This window comes from Pomacea canaliculata, linkage group LG7 (genome assembly GCF_003073045.1).
Source record: "Pomacea canaliculata isolate SZHN2017 linkage group LG7, ASM307304v1, whole genome shotgun sequence".
NCBI classification, from domain to species: domain Eukaryota; kingdom Metazoa; phylum Mollusca; class Gastropoda; order Architaenioglossa; family Ampullariidae; genus Pomacea; species Pomacea canaliculata.
The window spans coordinates 16,066,907-16,087,123 of record NC_037596.1 but is presented as its reverse complement, the minus strand read 5'-3'; the positions used below and the strand labels follow the sequence as shown (position 1 = coordinate 16,087,123).

The window sequence follows — 20,217 nt, the reverse complement described above, 5'->3', positions numbered from 1 at the left end:
TGAATGAAATTTTCTGTTGCACTATCATCTACCTAAAAGACCTATACAAACTGATCAACCTTAATTCTAACAAAGAGATAGTCATTCATTTATTAACTCTTCCTCTAAAGCAACAACAGAACGAAAAAACAAAACAAAACAAAACAAAAAAAAACAAACAAACAAAACAAACAAACCAGGAAATAAATAAATAAAGAAAATAAGAAGAAGACAAAGAACATGAAAAATTTTAAAAATGAAAAAAATTAACATAAAGAAAAAGGGGAGAAAAATAAAAATTAGCAACAAAGAAAAAAAAAAAAAGATAAAAGAAATAAAACTACAAGCTGAAAGTAAAAGTCAAAGAGATATTCATATTTTACTTTTCCTTCAGGAAAACAAAACTAAAATAACGACACAAATAAAAAAAGACAATTAGTGCACAACTGTAAAAAATCGTATTTATCTCATTAAAGATTGTGGATGTCGATAACATAAAAGGCGATTTTGTCCACAAGGCGGAATCTGAAAGTGATTGTCAGACTGCAGAAGTAATCACATGACATTAGCGCTCATACGTTTAGAAACAGGACATGATAAGAGTAACTTTTACTAAATGTTTACTAACTACTGAATTTTTTTAATGGACATCCTTATATCAAACGGACTCGGATATTTTAACATCAAATACCTTTAATAGGTTTTACAAATAAAAAGGCCCCAATACAGGTGGGACATATTTTAGGGACCGTGGTAGTGGGTCACTAGATTGACTGTGTGAAAGAATCTCTACTGCCAACAACGCCATACTTTACACAAAAGTTTTTAAGAATTTTTCAAAAGTTTTAAGAAAGTTTTAAGACATTTAAGAATTTCTGTTATACGCAGAAAGATTTTGGTACAATACATTCTTTAGCATTCATTGTCATATCACTAACATAAAGTTGTAACAAATACTGTTTGTATTCTTCTCGTGCTTTTCATTAGTATAATCATTTTGGTCAACTTTTTTCTGTGCTTTAGTTTGAAAGAATGCCTTCTTTTTGAAGCTATGACACTAAAAGGGACAGCACATCTAAGAATGGTACTTGAAAAACAATTTATATTATGTTGGACACATCTAACCAATTTCATGTGCTTAGATATTTATACAATGCATTAAATGTAAGAAACCTTAGATTTACAGAAAATACTTACCACTGATGCTAACATTGACTGTCTTAGAGATGTTGTTATGTTGCCAAGGCCTGAACATCCACAGGCCGGCATCACTCTGCAGGAAGATTTTATTTAAGCTGAAAGCATTGTTAGTGTCTTCAGGACATCGGCAGATGTTGTTATTGGTACTACATACTTTACTTGCTGTTTGATACACAATACACATCGTATTGTAATTGTCCTTCTCCGCGGCCTTGTGTTGGACGTAAACACGAAAATCATCTTCGTTACGAACATAGAACTTGATCTGTGATGTAACTCCCAACGGAAATGTAAAACTGGTTTTGTTTCCTTCGATATGGAAGGTCAGGGACTCTGGTTGAGAAAACAGTGAATGTCATCAGTTCTTTTTTTTTTTGATTATTATTATTAGTTAACAAGATCATCAGTGCACTGTAGTCATTAAGTATATACACTCTTGAAAGACAATGGCTGTCGAGAGGTCTGTGTACGGATTCTATCGCCCTCTTGACATTTACTGCATGCATTTAAATTAGACAGTTTTCTATTTATGTTAATGACCTAGACTTAAAGTCAAAATAGAAAACACATTGTCGTCAAGATATGTTTCACACGTTTGCTTTTTGCGACCGTTGACAGGGACGCTATGTCTTCACATTATTAAAGAAGAAGCAAGGAACACACGTGAAATTTCGCTTGCCTTTGGTACATGCGCGATGATACTCTGATAAAGTCAATCAAACTCTTGAGTGCGTACGCACACTGTTTTCCCTCTACATAATTTCGGAGAATTTTTCCTTCTTTGTTTCTTTCTTTGTTTCTTTCTTTGTTTCTTTCTTTGTTTCTTTCTTTGTTTCTTTCTTTCTTTCTTTCTTTCTTTCTGTCTTTGTTTCTTTCTTTCTTTCAAACTACAGTATACATACATATATAGCTATTAATTGGCATGGCAAGAAATCAGAAGCCAATATTTTTTTTTCAGCAGGACAAGTCGAACAATATGGCAGTCGAGTAAAAGGAAGCCAAAATGTTCCTTCTTTGCCTGTCTCTCTAATGTAACAACCTAATCTCCTGCAGCTGGAAGAATGCAACAAAGATATAAAAATGCTTATACTCGATCTTACCTGATAACCGCAATGATGACACACACACGAGAATAAAAATCTTCCAAAACATTTTGTGAAGCTCTCCACCATGAAGGAAAAAGACGATTTAAAGCAAAATTCTGAATACAAACACCGACAAACAATGTTTGCTTGCTTTCCTCACATTTGAACAAAGAAGTCAAAAAATGAGACACTTGACCCAGACGAAATTGAAAGTTAAACGATGAAAAGATTTTTCAGAATGCGGAAGAAATAAAAGCTACTGGATGTGCGGCACTTTGCTTTGATGCTATAGAGTTTCCATGACATATTACAAGCCTATCTTTTAAATGCAATCGTCTGATAAATTCACTGGTTTGAACATTGCATTGTCAGTAAGGTAACTATTAGAGTATTCTGTACTGTTTGTACAGCTAAACCATCAACTAAAAAGGATTATAGTATTTTAGTTTGCTTCTTTCTTACACTATGATAAAAATTCTTTGCGAGGGTATGAAGTTTTTCTATTCAACTCCATCCCATAAAAAACCACACACATATGGCAGAAGGACAAACAGAAAGAAGGAATCAGCAGAGACATAGCAATTCTAGACTATACTACTTCCTTGAAATTACAGAGCACACTCTTTGCCAGATACAAATTGGTAACTTGTTAACTCGTGATTTTATTTACTGGATGCTTTATGTAGGTCTTACCCCAGCTTGGTGACAACCTTGGTAAACAACAGCGTTCACACACTTTTAGTTCCGTGTACTATTTCCTCGATTAGGGAAAACAGGAAACACTATTTCTCAAAGGGACATACTCTAAGGTTAGAATTGTTCTGTATAACAAGAAAATCCTCATTTAAACTACGAAACAAATAGAACATAGTTTTGGAGGACTAAATAGACTAAATTGAGTTTATATCTTCGATATTTTCCGTAATGACTACTAATGAAATATTTCTTCTTCGCGGTCGTTTTTGTAACGATGGGCTACATTAGTATTTGTTATGCTATGAAATTATCCTGCGTTGATGTCTTTTATCTACAAAAAGTTGACACTTTCTGTCATTATGTGTGTGAAGAAAGCCGGGTAGAGACAGTATGCCTTAATTTTATAATGCTTTACTTAAATCACATGCACACATAAATACAAAGACGGACATGCACACCACACACACACACGTGACGAGCTCATCTGGACCCCAGCTGACCTTAATTACTCATGAACACACAATCATCACCGGCACTTGACAATGCACTTGGTCATGTGAAGTACAGTCACCCTGGTCCACAAATGCACTGCGTAGTTTAAAACACTCAAACAGAAATACTCTCACGAAATCAGACTTTTTAAAATTATATTTTATTGAGAAAACTGAGAAAAACAAAAAATTAGACTCCTAAATTAATTTTAACGACTGTCAAATTCATATGTACATTGTCGTGGTATTTACCCTATTGCCTATAACTGTAATTAAAGGGAGCATGCATGATTTAATTTAATTTGATTAACTGCTTCAACGATGGGAATGCGGGTGTCATTGAAAATCTTGTCACTAAAAGAAGATTTTAAAATCCTATTACTCTTTATTCGTATCATGTCAATGCCATCAACAACTGGAAGGAAAGCTTTGAGGAACTAAGGAATAAAGAACCTCTTCATTACTAAAGGAATGATTAAAATCTGACAGGAACTACCCCGGGAGATATGTTAAACCGTTTTCTGACATATGTCGGAAGGAAGTAAAAGATGTTTTGTTGGGATTTGAATGGTCTGCACAGGTCCATCATCTAGCTCAACCGGTCGCAGTTTAAATATGTGCACATCAAAAAAAAAGTTTTAAAATGGGGAAAAGAAAGAATAATAGTTTTCCGATTTTTGGTAACAATAATGTTTAGTGTTCAAAATATCAGATTTTATAAAACACTCGCTGTTTCACCACAAAGGACATGTAAAGATGACGAAGACTAGTGAAACGAAAGCTATTGTCATGTACTTCCCTGAAAAGGCTCTATGTAATACATAATTACTGATGAAGCTGACTATGTGTATATACACTAGACAACCTAAATAAATATAAGAACAAGAAGCTTTTGAAAGAGTGCACGATAACTCTCACTTACTCTAAAATGTTTTATTTGAACCTGGCAGTAAAAAGATTCAATAACCACATTGATGATAAGTCCAGAAAAAAGAAGTAGGAAAAAGCAGAAAAGTAGAATAATAATAAAAAATAATAAGAGTTTTTTCTTTTTTGTTCATGTTGTAAGAGTCATTATGAGGCTTTATATTACGAGTAGTAATACGCCGTGATGAAAAAAATTTATATTTCTCAGTATTGAAATCGGTGTACTTATTTTGCTGAGAAAAAAATGTTGAGCGATATGAAAAATTCGAAAAGATAGTGTTTTCATACTATTTACATTTAACAGAAAAATTATGAAAAATATATATAATCAATAATCAAAATCATTATTCACCACTCATCACCCCACACATACACAATTCTAAGCATTCTGTATCCATCAGACCTCCACACGCGCACACACACACAAAAACATTCAGTAAATTGCTGTAAAGAAACGTAATGTATAAAAGAATGAAGTTTGCCTTTCCCCGATAGTTTCCGGTCTTGCCACCAGAAGGTTTTCATCCGAAAGAAGAAGCCGGCAAGTTATAGGTAAAACAGGGAAAATCATCCTTTGTTTATGTTTTATGCCTGGACAAGGGACATCCTTTAATCTTCTCTAAACTTCACACAATACATCCAAGTGAACAGAACAGGAAATGTAATTATCAATCGAGAGTTATCGTTTCTCCAGGATAACAACTGCAACGTCAAGGAAAACAATATTGTTTTTGTAGTTACAAAACAGTTTCAAAATCCCACGGACACTACTTCATGTTTCTTGTTTCTCCAAGATGAAACAACATCTACGGGGTTCAAACACCGCCTTAGAACTTTGGAGACAAAACCACTTATTCTTGAGTTTTTCACGTTTCCCCAGGGCAACGACTCACCGTCAGTGTATATCTACGACCATAGGAGAGTAAACAGGAAACAGTACCCCGGGAAAAGCCCAATGAGGGTACGGGAAGATGAGATTCGCCGGCAAGAAACTGTAAATGAAAAGAATTATTCTAGGAGAGACTTTAAAAGCCGGAAATTTAAGCACCACGAAACGAGGTTGATTTGTGTTGAAGGGAGAAGAGAAATAAATGAGCAGTGCAACCTAGAAAGCAGGATTGTCCACACGAGGCCATTTGTTGTTTAAGAAAGCGATGCTTAGTTTATTGTGGTCATTTGAACTAGATGGATAACCTGGACAGATAGATGAACATTTTCCAAATGTTTGGAACAACAGAAACTTTCAAGGAATATATAAGTAGGTTACTACTAATAATAATTATAAAGAAAAGAGTAATCGCTCACTCAGTTTATGTCATCCTATACGTACCTCACTGTCAACTGGCTGTTATCGTTCGTTTATCATTACTGGTCTGCACAGAAGGTGCAATCCATCTTGTTATTATTATTATTATTATTATTATTATTATTATTATTATTATTATTATTATTATTATTATTATTATTATTATTTGGCTTGTACATGTTAAGTTTATATTCAAAGATGCTTCGCATTTCTGCTCTGGAGATTAAAGTCGACTAAACAGGGCCCTCCTGAAATATTTTCAGAAAGTCTAGCCACAATGGTCAACAAAATTTCTTTTTAATGTCTTGAGAACGGCAATGAAATTTATTTAGCCTATTAGAAATTTCTCTTCTTTCAGTTTTGGTCGAAGGGCATTTGTCCTGATGCTTATACTGATCACTCATAAAACTCAACACTTGCCCCACATCCAGTTTCCTGTCTGATAATTAAGTTCCTCTTATTTAGTGTACACTATCTGGGCTACACAAAAAAACATGTCTAAGCTTTTCATGAACTACTTGCTTTTTCATAACCCTGCTGTCGTCGTCTCATGTTTTATGTTTCTCCACAGATCCAAGACAGTTATTAATTTTTCAATGGAAACAAGTTTTGTTCTTTGCCTTCCTTCTACAGCTCAGGAGGCTAGTAATAGAAGTAATTGCAAACTATTACAATAGGCACTAAGAAAAAGGAGAAATTACTCTATGAGTAACCAAACTCTAACCTTCAACTGTGGGATCCATCCCAGAAACCAAACAGGTTAGTACAGCACAACAGAAATGCATCTCAAATTCAGTACTTCAAAACAATAAATAAACAAGCAAGTAAACAAAGTAAAAGTTGACAGAGCGATCAGAAAAGACTTGTAAATACAACAAAGTTTAGATAGGGGTTTGCTGGAGAGGATAGACAAAAATAACATGTATTGTCCTTTTATAACACACAAAAATCACAAAAATTAGTAGAATGGTGTACACTCACCATAAATTCACACCATTCTCTCAAAGCAATGTGGAATGCTAATTAAAACCAGAGTTAACTGAAATTAAATAAACTCAAGCAGAAAAAAAATCAAAGCCCTCATTGAATATACAGTAAAATACAGCAATACAATCTAGGTAATCTAATGTTCATGAATAAATTTGTATTCATTGATTTGAAACAGGGTAGTAGATTGCTCACACAAAGAAGTGTGAGTCACAGTTTGTACAAGATGTTTAGCGATTAGGAAATTTGATGCAGTGCCATGAGAATCGTGAGCTAGGTACATTGAGGGGTGACACAATATCTCGAGGGAACAATTGTAAATAACTGGTCACAGCCCCCAGTGGGACGCCAGCAGTATGAAACTGATGGTGAGAAAGTTCATTACAACAATACTTGACCCGTTTGACTGAAGGGCTTCCTCACTCTCAGGTTCATCTTCGGTGCCGCCATTATGGTTGTCGGCTTCAGTCTTAAGTGGATCAGGAGTGTCGAGTTCAAGATGTCTCGTGGCAGCTTTTGTAGCTAGATCTACCATTGTAGAAGTTGTCGTAGGTGTGGTGGTTGAAAAAGGAATTGTCGTTGGTCTGATGGTGGTTGTTAGCGGAGCTGCAATGAAGATATTTCCTTATGTTGTTAAGAAATAAGGAAGATACAAAACTATTGAAAAACATCTCAGGAACATGCTGAAAACGCACAGATGAAAACTTGTGTGTACTTCCACACAATAAAATATAACAGGCGCACACACACACACACATATACACCGCATGCACACTAACATTCACACACGATCGCACACACAAGCATCCATCGTTTTCCTTTTGAATTACAACTGATTTCTTTGAATTTCTTAGTCCTCACCTGAAGTGGACACGGGCATAGCCTTATATTGATGTGTCGTTGGCCTCGTGAGATATTGGGTGGCATGAACAGCAGCTGCAAGTAGAAACTCTCACTCAGAATAAAAACTAAAGAGAGCACATTGTCCTTAGTTCCTTCAAATTTGAACAAAGAAGTTTCAGATTTCATTTTAAACATCACTGGTTCATCTTCGTGTTTTTTTTTTATTAGTCTGTTATTTGATCTTCCTGTCAAAACGCCGAGTTTTTCTTATTAACAGTGAAGTATGTTATACCATTCCACTCTTTACTCATTAAAGTCCTGCTGTTACTGGAGAAGGGCACTACCTCTATATGATTATTAATACTATTATTTTTCTGCCTGTCTACATGTTTACATTTTTCTATTTTTCTTACTTCTAATTAAAAATTTATATTTACTGCTATTCGTAAAATGTGATTATTTGAACGAAGATGGATTGAAAATGAAGTGATTGGTGGGGTGATAGCTTAATTGAGAATGGATTTTGATGGTTCAGTTGATTGAATGGCGATGGATGGAGCAAACGACAGATAGATGGACAGTCTTATCGATACTCACAAACAACATTAACGTTGACGAAGAATGAATTATGGTCCACTATGCTGAAATGCAAAGAGCCGCTATCCTGCTCTGTGAAGTTCATCTTTAGCCGGTATCGAAACGATCCTGACTGTTCCCCCACACATTCACATGGTCCAAATAAAACAGTACATCCGCTTGTCTTTGAGTGCTTCATCTGGCATTTATTGTCATAGTTGCCACCACTTCTCTGATACTGAACAATGATGCGTATGAGCTTATTCAGAGATGCAAAATCACGAAGGAAGAAATCCAGGTGGGATTCCACCCCGTTTTCAACAGTAACACTGGGGCTGTCATTTAGGAATTTCAGCTCAAAAGAATCTGTCGCAAAACAATCAAATGCAACTTATTGTTTCGTAAAATGGCATAACTATTCAACTAGAATAAATAACTTTGATCAGTTTTTCTGACACATCGTCAAGAGCTTTGATAGTTTTGTGCTCACCATTGTGTGTGTTGGTTAAAAATGTGTGTATGGTTATGTACGAGATAGATTATTATCATAAAGCTTCTGAAGACAGCTATTCCAAAAGCTCATTTAAATCTCACTGTACAAAAAAAGATAACGAATCACAGACATTTTGTTTTCGACAATGAGGTTATAACCTTTTGTAATAAAATCTCAGAACCACAGTCCACATGCTACGAAAATTTGCAAGCAGCAACATAAACAAAAACTAGAAAAAAACAGAACAATGAAGTCAAATAAAAGTAAAAGAAAAATTATCAATAATATATAGAATCATCATGTCATCATGAGACAACCAACATATGAAGACAGGTCATCAACAAAATATGTGCAAATGTATAAAAAATAAAACAGAAAATAATGTGTTACCCTGTTTTAAGACATAAGAAACTCGTTCATTTGCCTACTTAGTGTGGATTTTTAGCCATACGTGGTGACATAACCAGTAAAAAGTCAATAATAAAAAATCATGCACATGAAAGCAATAATAATAGTCTCGATAAAAACGAAATCTTACCTGTGGAAGGAAGGCAAGACATGAAAGACACCAGGAATGCATACAAAACTCGGTAAGAACAAACTCCTTTAAAAACCATCTTTTGGCTTGGACACAGGGTGTCACACAAACTCACTCACTAGTATCTCTCGCAACCCAAGTTTATGTCTTCTCGAAAACCTGAACTTTCGTCTATGATTTCAATGGTCCGTGCGTCACGAAAAACTTCCTTACTCCCAAGAAAGGACAATGACACAGTTTTCCTTCCTTTCAATTTTACTCCCCGTTATCCAATCCCAAATCTTCTTTGTCAAGTAGAACAATTAGCTGTGGACATCTAACGCGAGAAGGCGTCTGTCATGTAGGTGGCAGTGCACAATGGATTTTTAACAGCTTTATATCGTTGAACACTAATTAAGATTCAGTCAAGATGATCTGATAGTTGGCCTTTTGATGATCGCAATGGCGGCATTAAAACATACATACAGTTTGACGGAAACAAAGTGAAGCAGTGACGAAGTTTCGTTTCCCTCAATTTTGTCAAGTTTTTAGTACAATCTCCATAGGACAATTTATTTCCCAGCTGTGTCCATATGCAATTTCCAGCAACAATCTTCTTTCATTTTCGCTAGGGAAGGACAGCGGGGATGAATAGCTGCAGCTCCCACGGAGTAGGGGTAGGGAGGGTTTGCAGTCGGTTTATGGATGTGACTTTTCATTGGTGTGGACGTTTTTTTTCTTTTGATAGACGAAGATTACGCGTATCACCATCTGCTACCTTTTTAGGAAGAAGGAAATAAATGTGATGCCATCTTCTGCAACTTCCGGTAAAGGGAGACTAAGCTGACAGCACAACCGGTGGTGACAAAATAGTGGGCTTAGTGAGTTTACTGCGTCTCCAATGTGCAGGCCTTAGCTTTTGTTTCAACACACCTTTTCTTGTAAGTGGCAGTTATTTGGTTTGCGTTAAGTTGTTACCCCCGGGAAAGTGGACTCACTTGTGATTAGAAGAACGGAGGACAAGGCCCAAAGTGCGAGCGATATCCGGCTTGGTATCTGTTACCTAAAGTTCTTTCTTCTAGCTGACGTGCCTCTACAATGGGTAGTAACTCTTTAAAAGGTTAGATAAGATAAAACAGTGAGGGCGAGAGGGGAGAGAGAGAGAGGGATGTAACAAAATCTCTGAGATAGAGAGAGACAACCTACGTGATAGCATTTCACTTTCTAACGACCTTATCTGTTAAGTGATTACCATTTAACATCATTGTCTTCCATATGACAAAGGGTTTTGCTTCCTTGTCACTGATGCGCTTTAAAGTTTAAAAGTCAGTCAGACAGTAAGTCGTTCCTTGACCAGCACTTGTTACGGATAGATACATAGATGGACGCGGCAGCTGACAGGACCCTCCACTCTTGTGGGAGATGGTCAGCAGGTCCAGTACAGGAAGACCAGTCCAGTCTTTGATGTTCGTAAATCATTTCTTCCTCTGACGACAACGGGGTCGGCCACCCGCCATGGTGCCTTGAAGGACAGGTCATCGGCAGGGTGTCGTGCCGGGTCACATGACCAAAGGAGACCAGTTTACATCGCTTGACTGTTGAAGGTTCCTGGTGTCCTACGAGCGTGGCCATCTTGCTTCGGACAAAGTCGTTGATTCTATGTTCTTTGCATGAGATCCGGATCAGCATCATCAGGTACTTGCAAACAAGTCAATCGTACAATTGATGTCCAAGTCCTAATAGGTTGACGCTGGTAACGACAACTGCGAGTGTGCACATACAGGATTTGGAGGAGTTGCCTCCCTCAATGTCGTCACCCAAGACTGTCAGCTACACTAGCACTGTATGTGTACGATCAATATACATCGGCGACATTACTACTTAGTACTTTATATTATAAATAAAATAACTATACATTTTGGAAAAAGTGTTTAAATCTTGTTTATTTTTACTTAGTCTCTAAAGATTATTGACATTACACATTTCGGTTGACAACGCAGACAGTAGTATTTTTCTTGTTATGAATGCAATCACTGTATAACATTAACCATATTATTAGACAAGTAAACCCAATGTTAAAATATACAAATTTTCAATATGTAAAGAATACGGCCATTTAAAGAGAAATAAAAAGCCATAAATTAAGGTCAACAATTTGATGAACACTCTTCATGAAAAAGCGGTGTAACATTTAAATATATCTCTGTTCAACTCGTTTTTCTTAAAATGTAACTGAGATGACCCGGCATATTTAAATTAAGATTGGGGACTATCTAATCGGAAGTAGGCTTGCCGGCCAAATTTCATATTTACATTTCTGTGATATACATTTCTATGTCTAGAAAAAAGTAAAATTGGTGTAGACCACCCACCGTACAACCGGTGCGACTTCCGGAGGGTTGTCGTGGGTGTGGAAGTTGAAGATGGAATTGTCCTTAGTTTGGTGGTCGTTTGTCTAAAATCTGCAATGTTAGAATTTATCCTAACATTTTTGGGAAATAAGGACGGTAACAAAGTAGCTAACTCTAACCCACTTACAGAACTATAGTCATTTAGTATGCAAACAACACCCATACACGTAGATACAAACACTTTTCTGTACTGCTATAACATAAAAGATAAAAAAAAACACACACACACGCACACACAGACACGATCACACACACAAGCAGCCAGCACTTTTTTTTTTGAATTACAACGGATTTCTTTGGTTCTCACCTGAAGTGGACGATGGCATAGCCCTCAGTCGATGTGTCGTTGCCTTTGTTGAATGTTTGGTCTCACGAGCAGCTGCACGTAGAAACTCTCACAGAATTACAAACTAAAGAGAACATATTGTCTTTAATTCATTTTAGTTTGAACAAAGGAGTTTCAGTTTTTAAAGTAACCATCACTTCTCTGTCTTCTGGGTTTTATTTATCTTTTTCTTATTTCTCCTTCTCATCTGTCTATCCCAGGTATTATTATGTGGATTCAGAAAATATTAAGTTATTTTATTATGTATCATTTCAAATACAAATAACATTTATGATCTCTTTTAAAATTATGCCTTTAAAATATTTTTGCTATTGACCAAGGTTTTGTACGTTTTCAAACAAACTCATAAATAACTGAACCCTCAGATAAACGGATATATTTAAATTAAGATGGGGGTCATCTTGCATCCAATGTTTCTTATTTGCATTTCTGTCAAGTATCACGGTCAATATCAAGGAAAACAGTAAAGCTGGTGTAGACCATCCACCAAATACGTAAAATATACACCAATAATAAAATTCGGGGACTTACTACTGTGATATGTGTTGTGGGGTTTAGTCTCAGGTAGACGTGGACCAGGAATAGTTCCGAACCTCGGAGAAATTGTCGTGGGTTTGGAGGTTGAAGATGGAATAGTCTTTGGTTTGGTGGTGGTTTGTCTAAGAGCTGCAATGTTGGAATATATCCTTACTTTTTGAGGAAATAGGAAGATAGTAAACTAATTAAAAATGTCACCCAAAGAAACATAGGAAACACACGCCCACAAGCAGATTTAAATGCTATTATTTATTGCTATAATATAAAATATAACACACAGGCACTAATGCACTCACACATACAAACTACCAGCGTTTTCCTTTTGAATTAATTTCTTTAAATTTCTTACTTCTCACCTGAAGTGGACACGAGCATAGCCCTAAGTGGACGTGCCGTTGTCCTTGTTGGGTATTGGGTCACACCAGCAGCTGCATGTAGAAACTCTCACTCAGAATTAAAAATTAAAGAGAACACATTGTCCTCAATTCTTTCAAGTTTGAACAATGAAGTTTAACTTTTTCAGTGAAGGTTTGAAATAACCATCACTTCTCCGTCCTTTGTTTTTTATTTATCTCTTTTTTATGTCTCCTCATCATCTCTCTGCAGTGAGCATTTAAATGACCCTGTCTTGTCCTTATTATTAAAAATATTAAAGAATCATGTACATAAAAGCAATAAGAACCGTACAGTTTTAAAATGATATATCACCTGTGGAAGGAAGGCAAGGCACGAAAGACACCAGGAGTGCAAAGAAAACTCTGTAAAAACAAACTCCTAAAAGCCATCACTTGGCTGGACACAGGGTGTATTCCCTACACACCAACTGGTATCTCTCACAACCCAAGCTTACGTCCTTCCCATAAATCTGAACTTTTTATAATTATTTCAATAATAATTTCAAATAATTTCAATGGCTTGTATTCACGAAAAACTTCCTTGGCTTTAGTGATTAGTGGAAAGGGGATCAAGCTCAAAGGCGTGGACGATATTCGGTTTGGTATCCGTGTGACATGAGGTAGTTTTCCTCGCTAATCTTCCTTTAATATTTGTAGCTGACTCCTTAAAAGGTTAGGAAGATCAGAAAGCAAGAGAGAGAGAGAGGGGTGGGGGTGGGGAAAGAGATGGGTGGCCATGATCACAAATATGAGGAGAAATGTTTTTATCAATCCAATTCTATGGCGATCTTTTCATCTTTTCTTTCGTGTTCTTTAAAGAATAATTCTAAAAATGATTTTCACCAATATGAATTATACAGATGTGTGACATACTTCCTGAGGTTGTTGGGCTGTAGGTAATAAGTTTGTTATCTCGTCTGTTGAAAAATATACTCAAGCAATGTTTCGTCAGTGATTAATATTCGACAATTCAAGAGACAGTGCCAATCGATCTGAAAAAACTATTTGTGATGACAAAACATCCATAACTAGCTGCACGTGCATCACGTGTAAGTTCCTTCCTTACACACAATATCAATGTAAGCTCCACTCAGGGGAATATTAATAGTTATAAAGAATTTGTGAATGTGAGGTCAATGCACTGGACTGGAAAGACTACAAACAAATCAATCGTACAAGTGATGTCCAAGTAAAAATAAATTGACGCTGGTAACGACAACTGTGATTGTGGGCACATACAGGACTTGGAGGAGTTGTCTCCCTCAATGTTATCTCAACCAATCATGTCAGTGATAGTACTACTTAATATTTTTATAATATATAAAGTAACGATCCATTTTGGAAAATTTTTAATCTTGTTTATTTTTACTTAGTCTCTAAAGATTATTGACATTACACATTTCGGTTGACATTAGTAACATATACACACATATAAGTACATATACACACTCCTGTATAAACATACCCATCATACATATCATGTTCACATGCAGTAAAACATTTAGAAAATATTTAAGCTAAATTTTATTACACATCGCGTTCACATACAAACGACATTTCTAAAGGCTTGAAAATAATTATTTGAATATATTTTTGTAGCAGACTAAAGTTGTGTACTTTTTCACAAACACAAAATAACTAAACTCTGAAATGAACGGGTATATTTAAATAAAGATGGGAACTGTCTAGTGTGAGGTAAGCTTATGTACAGTACATACAAAATTTAGTGCACTTACTAATTATTACATATTAAATGTCCTTTGATGAGCATGAGCAGCATGAAGTTTCTTTGCACTTAAAAAATTATCTCCCTTCCTCTAGTTTTTTCTCGCGTGTTTTGTAAGGTAAAAAATTAAAAGCAAATGATGATTATGATGACAATGACGATATAAATAATAAAGTCTCATGTATAAGATGTCTGAATGATTGCTTGTGTTATATATTACAATGTTGCAATGTGTACAACAACACAGAAGTCTTCACTTTCACACTAAAGTATTCAAAAAAAAAATTTATCATTTCAGTAAAAGTCAGGTGTTAGAGTTCACGTGGCGTAGGTCACTGGTTAGAAAGAAAGCACCACAGTGTCATCTGCAGTCACTTAATTAATTCTTGATTAGCAAGTGGCCGACTTGAGAAAATGTCAGCAAGTGTGGGCGAAGAGAGAAACCGCCATTAAGTACAGACGACTACGACTGGTGTCACAGGAGGCTTTATGATGGTGCATGTTCTGGAGACGAACCAAGATGCTGCTGGGAAACGTTCATGTAGATGTCGCCATCTTCAGTGGCGGCAGTGATGGTGGAGGTCGAGGTGACGGTCATGGTGGGGTCAGTGGTGGTGGTGGTGTCGACGTGGTGGTGTGGTGGAGATTGTCGTGTCGTCTGCTTCATCAGAAGACTTTCTGGTGTCTAGATTTGCAACTTTTTAAAGGATTTTGTAAACGTGTCTGAAAAAGATGATTTTTTAAACCACAGAAAGTCAATAAGAACGTAAAATTTAAACTAGAAAAAGAAGACGTTTTCGTATAAATAATAATGACTATTTCTACAAACAACAATGCTTAGTTATACAAATAACTGCTTATTTATACAAACAACATGGCTTCTATATTGATATGTACATGATATTTCGACAGGTTTTAGCTCCAGAATGAACAAACAAGCGAGGGAGCCCTAGAAGAAGACAAAATACAAAATATCAAAACCAATAAAGGGAATCGAATGAAAATACTTCAAGCACTACCATATAAGTATCTTTGCTATGTAAATATCTTTTGACATATAAATTTTACGAAATATGGCAATTCTGAGATATCAGAATTAGTTTTGGCTTATTGTTTCAACTTGTTGAAGTGACAATTGAATTTTTTTTAGAATTAAATGGCCTTTCTTGACTCCCAGTGACAAGAGAGTGTAAGCATGGTGAAGTTCCAGAAAAGAAGGAGAGGAATCATTTACAATGCTTATAAGGTTGGAGCCTTTGCTGCCAAATGCATTACAACGTTGTTTAGCACCCCAACGCTGACCATGTGACAGAAGCTGCTCTGATTGTCGTTCCTGACTCTGGAGTTGCTCCCCTTCATTATCAACCTCACGCTCATGAAGTGTCTTGAAACAGAAGCCTGTCACCATTGTTAAAAACGTTTTTTCAGTGAAAGAAACTGCACAAACGCATGCATTTAGCTTTTTAAATACTACCAATACTACTAGTAATGCAATATTACTACAATCATACTAACCCCTGCAATCTACTACAGCACTTCACTTACTGTTTGTATTGTTTGTAGTGTTGCACAAATCATTCACAAGCAGTAAGGTAGGGGATGTGTTAGGCCATCTGATACAAAATCTTTCAGACACACATCTCAATAGCACACAAAAATCAGAGAGAAGTAAAAGATAATAAAGGAAAAAGGCATGAGCGAGAAAGAGATAGACAAGACGATTGAAGACATAAGGCGCGAGCGAAGGAGAGATAAAGATATATGATTAGAGATATAAAAAGAAAAAAAAAGCTATAGAGCTGGAAGCTAAAAAAAGACCACAAAAACAAACAAAGCAGTGACTACCTTAAAGTGACCAAACCTTTATTTGTAGGGAATTGTTGAAGATTTCTTGAGACGAACTTAGGGTATTGCCATATTGCTATAACTGATGTGATGGCGATGACAATGATGATGAGTGAGATGGTTATGATGGCCGTGGAGACAGTGTTATTAGAAGATAGCTGTTCCATTTCACTCTCTTTAGCACTACCTTGAACAGGAGATTGAACACGTGGTTTAATAATAAGAATTTTCTTAAAACAAAAACATATTATTGAGTATAAATGGTTTATAAGTGAGTACTCTTTTTTGCCACACCTTTTCTACAATAAATTACTTGCTGATTCTCACCAGAACAACTGCACTCCTATATTAGTTTGCAGTACGTCTGTTTTTTAATGCTATGAAGCTAAATGAATTTTGAATCACATGGTATAAGTTTAAGGTATAATATTCCTCTCAATTTTTCTGTGATTGTACATTTACAATGCGCACAATTATAGTGCTTGAGTATGAAAAATTTATTTTTTCATTGAAAACTTCTATTACTTAATATTAATGTTAATCTTTCAGTCAAGAATACTGATTTATTCATTCACGGAAACATGTTACAAATAAAATTTGTCGGTGGTTCACTATTTACAACTTGCAAAGAGTAAGTCAGTTTCTGAAGAAGATATGAACAATAAAATAAAAAATATATTATAGGACTTAACAGAAAGAAGAACAATTAGTAATGAAAGAGAGAAGAGTGACAAAAACGAATCAAATTGAAAAAAAGCAAAGAACGGAAATTCTGACAGATGTGATTATACAATACTCACTCTGGGATGAAGACAAGGTCGAGATACCCGACCAGTGAGGGAAGAATCGGGATCTGAAACTAATTGACAAAACTCTAATTATTGTTCTCCGCAAACCTTTTTTAATTAAAATAAGCTTGTTTATTTTTGTGACAAACTTTTTTGTTTATTATAGCAGCCTTGTTTAAAATGTCAGAAAGAAGCGTGTTTAAAATGCAGTACCAATAATTATTGTTGGTTGTACTGACTAAAGCATATTATGAGAGGGTTATAAGGTTCATGGCATTTTGATTTTGTATTTTATAAGAAATTCGTTGACTTCCATTGCACATTTTTTTAATGATAGACAGATATAGGTTATTGGCTAATATTTTGCTACTATTTTAAATGTCGAGTTGATTGGACTTTCTACAGTGTGTGGCAGCTTGCATGAAGACATACCGAGGACGGTCACGTGGACTGTACTGTCTGCGTGATCCCAGACTTGGAAAATCCACAATCCGCTGTCACCGTGTAGGAAGATTTTATTCAGACTGAAAGCACCGCCATTCTCTCCAAGACATCGGCAAATGTTGTTGGTACTGTTACAACTTTTTTTCGAGTAAGACACGATACATTTCGTGTCGTAAGTTTCTGTGTTCGAGGCCTTGTGCCGAACGTAAATTACTCTTTTTCTTGTGTCTTCACCTGAGGTTTGAACATAGAACTTGATTTCTGACCTTTCGCCCGAACGAAAATGAAAGCTGGTCTTATTTCCTTCAATGTGTAAGGGGAGGCAGCCTGATAGAAAAAAAAAAGAAAATTATTTGACAGACGATATTGTTACACATATAAATCCTGTGTCGTCTAAAGTATTGCAGTCCACTGTCCTTTCTACAATGTGATTCTTCTGGAAACTGAGCATTTTCGTGATTTATATGCAACATTTTTTTCTGAAATGCTTTGACATGGACTGAAAAGTCTTAGTATGGTGAGCTTTACTCTCCGTCTGTTGAACTAAAAATGATTCTTGCATTTTTCGGTAACATTTAACAATTGGTGGTTTGAATATTCTGCGTGTGACCTTATCTCCATAACATTACTTGTTTATTGTATTTTATTGGACGATTATTATGTGATCATTGTATGATTACTATTCACATAAACAGGTGAGCCATTCAACTAAGTATTCAACTATCTCTTCGCATTTATGGACACACAAATTCACATAGTAGAAATAGAATAACAAAACAAAAAAAATGTACAGATTAATATTCATATTTTGTTTATTGTTTTGAAGGGGAGTCCTCTTCAGATATAACAATCAACAAATTTATTCTTACGGAAGAATTGTCAATTGTTTGCTGTTTTTTTCTCCATTTGCGGAAATCTATTTCATTTTTCGCTCTATATTTCCAATCTTCTGCCAAATAGAAAAAAATACTCCCTTGCACAGCACTCCATTCTGCTCACTCACATCCAACCCAACCGATTGATTACAACAGATTGATATACATAAAGATAACTATCTATTTTCAGTCATAAAAGGAAGCACTCATCCAACACATTACGAAGTATATACCAAATCAGGAAAATAAACTATAAATGGAAAACAGAGAGATGGCAGACTTTCTTTTGTAAACAGCAGGCTTGCATCAACCATAAGAATTTGATGTGATATTAATTTAGTGAGATGTGAATTTGGTGTAAATATCTTTATCTTAGTAAATGGAACTCAGTCCTACCTGACAATTGAAAGCACGAAGCCGAGAAGATCGCAAGAAAGTATTAAAGCCATGCTGTTCAGTTTCAAACAAAACTCAAAAGAAAATAAATCTGAATTTTTTTTCGAACACCTGGACGTCGAATAACTCAGGTAAGAAGTTCGCAACCGGAATAAATCCCTTGTCTTGAGGTGGTAATTAACTTGATTGCTCTCTTCTCAATTAACAGGAACAGTGTGTCAATCTGTCCCTGAACTGTGATGTGACTGTCGTGATGTCTGTATTTTCCGTCCAGTGTATTTCCTGATGTCAACGGAAGCATTTTTACCGCCGAAACGAAAGTAATTGTTTCCAAACATGGTTTGTAGTCACCATGACATCTCTTAACAAGACATCTGTTGTTAGTGAGAAGTAAAAAAAAATTTTTTACATAAAATTGTGTAAGGGAAAACAATGACTGTTGGGAAAGGTAATAAGAATACCAAACTATTTGCTGACCATGCATAAAGAAAGTGGGTAACAAAAGAATAGGGCGAAAGCACAAAGAAATACCTCAGGATGGGTTGTCTGCGTTTGTTACACACACACACACACACAAATAATATCCAATAATCATCATTTCATTTAGACGCTCAGTGTATTCTCTTGTCTTCGGACTTCCACATTTTGTATTTTGTTTTCGTCTTATAAGTATAAATAAAAGTCTGTACACTTTTTAACATTGAGGGGCACACCGTATATTTTGTTTTTCATAGAAGTGCATTTTATGTTTATTAAACCATTTGGTTAAATGGGGATTTTTTTCTTTGTCACAATAATAGATTACTTTTTTTCATGCCAAACAACTTTTTCACAATGATGATTGGTGTTTAAAAGTTCTTGCAAACACGAGCAATGTTTTATTAAAATGATTAATGCACATGACATATAAATCAAAAGAGATGTACAATAAACGAGCAAGCAGCTAGAACACTGTACAAAACAAAGTTAAATAGAACTAGTAGTCATATCTTTCGTACAATAGACTTTGACAGACTTAGTCCTCGTATGTCATCAGACACCACAGCGACACCAAGGGGAGAAACAAGTCAAACACATTGTTGGTGTTGTGGTCGTCGTCGGTGAAGGGAATGGGAGTGTGGATGCGGTGTTGGTGCTGATGCTGGTGGTGGAGGAGCTCCTGGTGGCTGTTTGCGTCTGTCCTGAAATTGAATTTGCGGGTTGACAGCTTAGAAGATTGTTTAGGTTATTTGTCTAAATGTATATGAAACAGCAATATCTGATCAGGATGCACTTTACATCCCAGTCATACTAGCTTACTCGAAAACAACATGGACGCACAAATCCCTACCACAAACCCGCTCTCTCTCTCTCT

At 35.8% G+C, this 20,217-nt stretch overlaps 3 protein-coding genes across 3 annotated transcripts in view; all 3 read right to left on the bottom strand.

The window, feature by feature from the left end:
* The window catches only part of LOC112568316, a 42,059-nt gene extending 39,691 nt beyond the window's left edge, over window positions 1–2,368 (bottom strand). The window contains exons 1-2 of the mRNA XM_025245572.1: window positions 2,280–2,368; window positions 1,177–1,512 (exon numbers count right to left, since the gene is read on the bottom strand). Of these exons, the coding sequence (XP_025101357.1) occupies window positions 1,177–1,512; window positions 2,280–2,331 (388 nt within the window). The 5' untranslated portion in view covers window positions 2,332–2,368. The remainder of the gene's footprint in view (window positions 1–1,176; window positions 1,513–2,279) is intronic.
* A 1,225-nt stretch (window positions 2,369–3,593) lies between these two features.
* Window positions 3,594–13,253, bottom strand: LOC112568734. Its single transcript, XM_025246199.1, has 8 exons — window positions 13,103–13,253; window positions 12,751–12,822; window positions 12,389–12,523; window positions 11,819–11,890; window positions 11,473–11,562; window positions 8,112–8,456; window positions 7,533–7,607; window positions 3,594–7,277 (listed from the first exon to the last, which is right to left on the bottom strand). The coding sequence occupies exons 2-8, from the start codon at window positions 12,767–12,769 to the stop codon at window positions 7,000–7,002; spliced, it is 1,014 nt and encodes a 337-aa protein (XP_025101984.1). The 5' UTR covers window positions 12,770–12,822; window positions 13,103–13,253; the 3' UTR covers window positions 3,594–6,999.
* Window positions 13,254–15,526: 2,273 nt separating this feature from the next.
* On the bottom strand, window positions 15,527–17,255 carry LOC112568660. Its single transcript, XM_025246068.1, has 3 exons — window positions 17,161–17,255; window positions 16,377–16,547; window positions 15,527–15,913 (listed from the first exon to the last, which is right to left on the bottom strand). The coding sequence occupies exons 2-3, from the start codon at window positions 16,525–16,527 to the stop codon at window positions 15,612–15,614; spliced, it is 453 nt and encodes a 150-aa protein (XP_025101853.1). The 5' UTR covers window positions 16,528–16,547; window positions 17,161–17,255; the 3' UTR covers window positions 15,527–15,611.
* Between the last annotated feature and the right edge of the window lie 2,962 nt (window positions 17,256–20,217).